Source organism: Leptonychotes weddellii, chromosome 10 (assembly GCF_054177405.1).
Source record: "Leptonychotes weddellii isolate Sample4059 chromosome 10, ASM5417740v2, whole genome shotgun sequence".
Taxonomy (NCBI): Eukaryota; Metazoa; Chordata; class Mammalia; order Carnivora; family Phocidae; genus Leptonychotes; species Leptonychotes weddellii.
The window spans coordinates 20,870,014-20,876,013 of NC_138378.1; the positions used below are offsets into that span (position 1 = coordinate 20,870,014).

Sequence of the window (6,000 nt, forward strand, 5' to 3'; positions counted from 1 at the left end):
AAGGGACTGTCGGTCTTCAATAAATGCTGCTGGGAAAACTGGATATTCATATGCAAGAAATGAAAGTGGACCCCTAGCTTACACAACTCACCCAAATTAACTCAAAATGATTAAAGACTTAAATGTAAGACTTAATTCTGTAAAACTCCTAAAAGAAAATAAGGAAAGAGCTCCCTGACATTGGTCTTGGCAACAGTTTTTTGGTTACGACACCAGAAGTATAGGCAACAAAAGCAAAAATAAACAAGTGGGACTACATCACAATAAAAGGCTTCGGCACAGCAAAAGGAACAATTAACAAAATGACAGGGCAACCTATGGAATACAAGAAAATACTCACAAATAATATGTCTGATAAGGGGTTAATAGCCAAAATATGTAAGTAACTCATACAACTCAATAGCAAAACAAACAAACATGCAAACGATCTAATTAAAAATGGACAAAGGACCTAAATAAACATTTTTCAAAAGAACAAATACAAATGACCAACAGGTAAATGGAAAAGAGCTCAACATCATTAATCATCAGGGAAATGCAAATCAAAACCCTACCACCTCACACCTGTTAGAATGGCTATTACCATTCAGAAATAAATAAGTACAGGGCGCCTGGGTGGCTCAGTTGGTTAAGCGACTGCCTTCGGCTTGGGTCGTGATCCTGGAGTCCCAGGATCGAGTCCCGCATCGGGCTCCCTGCTCGGCGGGGAGCCTGTTTCTCCCTCTGACCCTCCCCCCTCTCATGTGCTCTCTCTCATTCTCTCTCTCTCAAATGAATAAAATCTTAAAAAAAAAAAAAAAAAAAGTCTTAGAAATAAATAAGTACAAACAAGAAATAACTAGTATTGGGGTGCCTGGCTGACTCAGTCAGTAGAGAATGTAACTCTTGATCTCGGGGTTGTGAATTTGATCCCTACATTAGGTGTAGGGCCTACTTAAAAAAAAAATGAACAAGAAATAACTAGTATTGACAAAGATGTTGAGAAAAGAGAACCCTTGTGCACTGTTGGTGGGAATGTAAATTGGTGCAGCCACTATGGAACAGTATGGAAGTTCCTTGAAAAATTAAAAAGAGAACTACCATATGTTCTAGCAATCCCACTTCTGGGTATATATCCCCCCCACCAAAAAAAAATCGCATCTCGTATAGGTATCTGCAGTCCCATATTCTTTGCAGCATTACTTACAAGCCAAGACATGGAAACAATCTAAGTGTCTGTCAACACACGAATGGATAAAGAAAATATGGTGTATATATACATAATGGAGTATCATTCAGCCATAAAAAGAAGGAAATCCTTTATTTGCAACAACATGGATAAACCTTGAGGACATTATGCTAAGTAGAATAAGTCAGAGAAAGACAACTTTATGATCTCACTTATATGTGGAATCTAAAAAAGCCTAACTCATAGAAACAGAGAATAGAATGGTGGTTGCCAAGGGCTGGGAGGTGGGGGAAATGGGGAGATGTTGGTCAAAGCGTACAAACTTCCAGTTATAAGATGAGCAAGTTCTGGGATCTAATGTATAGGATGGTGACTATAGTTAACAATACTGTATTGTATACTTGAAAGTCGCTAAGAGAGTAGATCTTAAATGTTCTCACCACACACACACAAGGTAAGTATGTGAAGTGATGGATCTGTTAGCTAACCATACTGTTAATCATTTCCTAACACATATGTAATCGAATCACATGATACACCTTAAATTTACACAATGTTCTACTTTCTTTTTTTTTTTTAAGTAGGCTCCACATCCAGCATGGAGCCCAACGTGGGACCTGAACCCACAACCCTGAGATAAAGGCCTGAGCTGAGACCAAGAGTCGAATGCTTAACCAACTGAACCACCCAGGCGCCCCCATAATGTTATATTTCAATTATATCTTGACAAAGCTGGAAAATAAATTCCACGGTCCACTGCTCTAATTATTCTCTTGCACATAACCAGAACCCATCTATTTCTCGCTCTCTTTGTTGTGCAAGCCTAGCAAAACCCAAACCCTGGTCAAATTCAACTCCCTGTGCCTACTTCTTGCCTGTGCCTCCCTTAAGACTGGCAATCCTACTTCATTTCACTAATCAGCTCACTTTCCTATTCTCTGAGATGACTTACTAAAAAAAAAATTTTTTTTTAAGATTTTATTTATTTATTACAGAGAGAGCATGAGAGGGGGGAGGGTCAGAGGGAGAAGGAGACTCCCCGCCGAGCAGGGAGCCCCATGCGGGACTCCATCCCAGGACCCCGGGATCATGACCTGAGCCGAAGGCAGATGCTTAACCAACTGAGCCACCCAGGTGCCCCCTGAGATGACTAATTTATAGCTTTTCCTCTCATCTTAGGCTCCCAAAATCCCCTTCCCTTTCTTCACTCTTAGCTAATGACCCTGGCTTTCAATTTCCACGAAGAACAGAAAAGCAACCGAGCCCACTTAATCTCCCCACCAAATCCACCACACCACCTGCATTCTCCGCCAGCCCTCACCCCCCTTCTCTGCTCTCTCTTATGGCAAAACACCTGAAAGCGTTATTTTCACTCAATGTCTCTCTTTCTTTTTCTGTTCTTTAATCAGATTTTCATCCTCAATAGTATCGAAACTATTTTGTAAAGTCCCCAGTGGCCTCCATGTTGCCAATTGCAATGGTCAACTCTTACTCATTTTACAGGACCATCAGTGGCTTTTGACAGTTGCTCACTCTCTCTTCTTGAAACTCTTCCTCCACTTGGCTTTTGCATCATCTCCCGTTTCTCTTCTACCTTAATGGTTCTCAATCTTCCTTCCTGGATCCTCATTTCCTGACTTCTAAATATTGGAGGAGCTCAGGGTATAGTTCCTAGACCTCTCCTCTACTTACATTTACTCCCTAGGTTTTCCCTTTTAGTCCAATGGCTTTAATGCCATCTGCATGCTGATAACTTCTACATTTATATCTCCAGTCCTTCTCTAATGTCTAGACTGGTACATCTAACTGCCTCCTTAACATCATTAGGGTATAAAATGGGCATCCCAAGTTTAACATGCCTCAAACCTGAGATCTATTTCCCAATCCTCATCCTTCCTTGTGGGACGAGTCCCCAAGTCCCCAGTGATCACCACCTCCTGGTATTCACATCCTTATGTAGTCCCCACCTCCCATAATGAATAGGGCTGATCTGTGTAACCACTTGTATAATGCAGAAATGATGGTGTCCAACTTCTGAGGCTAGGTCATAAAAGATGCTGTAGTTTCTACCTTGTGTTCTCCCAGATCACATGCACAGGGAGAAGCCAGATGCCATGCTGTGAGGACACTCAAGCAGCTCTACTGAGAGGCCCATGTGGTGAAGGCACTGAGGCATCCTGCCAACAGCCACACGTGTGAGCTATCTTAGAAGCAGATCCTCCAGCTCCAGTCAAGCCTTCAGATGACTGCAGCCTCAGCCAACAGCTTGACTGCAATCTCATGAGAGACCCTAAGCCAGAACCACCCAACCACACCACTCTTGAATTCCTAACTCACAGAAACTGAAAAAAAATTTTTGTTCTATTAAGCCACTAATTTTGAGGATAATCTATTACACAGCAGCAAATATATAATATTCCCCTGTCTCTCTCACACACAAATCCTCTTTCTCCTCTCTAGTCATGCCTATTGCAAGTCATTTATTTGCTCAGGCCCAAAACCTTGGAATCAACCTTGACTCTGCTCTCTTATACCCTATATCCAATCCTACAGCAAATTCTCTGGTTTTACTGGTGTTCAACATATAGCTGTTGAACAAACAACTGATAAAGCTCAGAAAACAGCAATCTCTAAGGTGTGAGAAATCATAGCTTTGAGGAGGGTTTTGCTATGGTGGGAAACAGTTAATGTAAGCACTGGGAGGCCGCCAAGGGACAGGAAACGGAGTTAGGGTGAACAGCCACTCTGTACCAGGCATCATACACATAAGACTTCATTTGATCCTGTAATTCCATGTGGGGGGTACTACTGTTTATCACCACTCTATAGCTGAGGTCGTAGACTGCAAGAGACACAGTTACATCTGAATTCAGGCAATCTAACTCAAGAATGTAAACTCTTAACCTTAAGCCACCCTGCATTCCAAAGGGGAAGAGCACTAGGGCTGAATTCAGCTAACGGGACAGGGAAGCAAACATCCAGAGAAATGTGGGTCCATCTAGAGGAGTTCTACCAAGGCAACAGCACATAAGTCCCATCCTCAAACTTCTGTTACTCATCTGTGATAGGCAGGGATTGGAGACCTCTGAGAATGATAGCCAACTAGAGTACTCTACTCAATATATAGGCCAGAAGCCTGGATTACAGGCCACTCTGATTCTTTTTTTTTTTTTTTTTTTTTAAAGATTTTATTTATTTATTTGAGACAGAGAGAATGAGATACAGAGAGCATGAGAGGGAGGAGGGTCAGAGGGAGAAGCAGACTCCCCGCCGAGCAGGGAGCCCGATGCGGGACTCGATCCCGGGACTCCAGGATCATGACCCGAGCCGAAGGCAGTCGCCCAACCAACTGAGCCACCCAGGCGCCCATAGGCCACTCTGATTCTTAATAACTGGGGGACCCTAAGCAAGCTACTTGACTTCTCTGGGTCTTAGCTGCTTCATTTGTCATTTGGCCAGCCACATCCCACTTGCCAGAAGGAAGGGCTTGGGCATGTCCAGCTCTGGGATCTGAGATCTGACCTCCTCCCCACAGTTACCATGACGCTCCGCCTCTGAGCTCACGGGGATGCCATCCTTATCTAGCCGTTGCTTAAACAGGTTGTGTTCCACATCCAGCTGCTGCTCCCCAGCCACATCCATGGCATCGATGCTCAGATCTGGAAGCAGGAAGTCAGGGTAAGGTACTGGGAACCTACGGGCAAGGGGAGAATCTGGGTTTTGGAGGGTGAGGGGATGCTGGGATTGTCTGGGGGCAGCAGTGGACTACGGGAAAGAGGCTGTCATGGGGTCCGGCCAGAACCTAAGGCTGGAGGTGTGAATCTGGAAGCCCACCTGAGAACCTGCAACTCCCACCCCTAGTGGGTACTCACAGGCACAAGGCATGTGCGGAAAAAATACGTCGATGTTGATCTTCAGTTTATCTCCCCGTGACTTGTCCACGTAGAGTTCAGGATGCACCTGGAGCAGCACCACCTCAGTAAGACCTGGGCCCTATGCCTCTCATTCCCCACTCCCATCCCTAGAATGCCGAGCCCCGCCCACATACTAGGCTCCGCCCCTTACCTCAGTGGTGAGGTAATACTGCAGCTCGGACAGAAACAGTAGCAGCATGAGAAGGCCACTGACAATGGTCACTGCGGGGAAGGGAGCGAGGGTCAGAAGGGCCTCTGCTCCACTCTCTCAAGCCCTCCGTAGGCCCGGCAGGGTCAAGGCGCCCCAGCCAAGTTCTCGGACACCCATGTCCCCGCGACCCCGGCCCCGCCGCGGCCTACCCGTGGCGCCCCCGCAGGTCTTGACCCGGAAGTCCTCCAGAGTCTTGGGGTAGGCATCGAACTGCTTGAGCTTCCCCAGCGCCTCCATGGGGACCAGCCGGAAAGGGGACGCCAGCCGACCCGCCCCTGCAGCCTCCTGCTTCCGGCTCGGAGCTTGAGCCACGCCCTCCCGCCTGCACGCAGGCGCAGCCATGCGCACGCTTGGCCCCTCCCCGCGCTCGCATTCTCACTCCGGCCGCGGCGCGCACGGTTGCTGGGGACTGCAGAGTCTAAACACCGTGGCGGGAACCGCTCTCTCAGCCCGGGCGGTCTTGTCTTGTGGACAGGGCGCCCGGAGACGACTCTGCGGGGCAGAAACAGTAATCGCATTCGCTTGCCTTGACCTAGGAACTGCGCCAAGAGTTTCACATCAGAGGCCTGGAACAACATGGAACCTCCTAGCACAGTAGCTTTCAAAGTGTCTTCCAACTAGCGACCTCGTCATCACCTGGGCACTTGGTTAAAAATGAGTATTGGGCCCCATCACAGACCTGCTGAATCAGAAACTCTAGGGTTGGT

General features: G+C 46.6%; 1 protein-coding gene across 4 annotated transcripts in view; it reads right to left on the minus strand.

The window, feature by feature from the left end:
* ERGIC3 (ERGIC and golgi 3) overlaps positions 1–5,602 on the minus strand; it is a 115,089-nt gene extending 109,487 nt beyond the window's left edge. For 3 of the 4 annotated variants that reach the window (XR_014149102.1, XR_014149101.1, XM_081832904.1), the window contains exons 1-4: positions 5,443–5,602; positions 5,234–5,304; positions 5,041–5,128; positions 4,708–4,827 (exon numbers count right to left, since the gene is read on the minus strand). Coding sequence is in view for 2 of the 4 variants with exons in the window: in XM_081832904.1 (XP_081689030.1) it covers positions 4,708–4,827; positions 5,041–5,128; positions 5,234–5,304; positions 5,443–5,530 (367 nt within the window). In the remaining 2 variants the exon portion in view is untranslated. The remainder of the gene's footprint in view (positions 1–4,707; positions 4,828–5,040; positions 5,129–5,233; positions 5,305–5,442) is intronic. The other variant, XM_081832905.1, reaches the window with a different exon arrangement.
* Between the last annotated feature and the right edge of the window lie 398 nt (positions 5,603–6,000).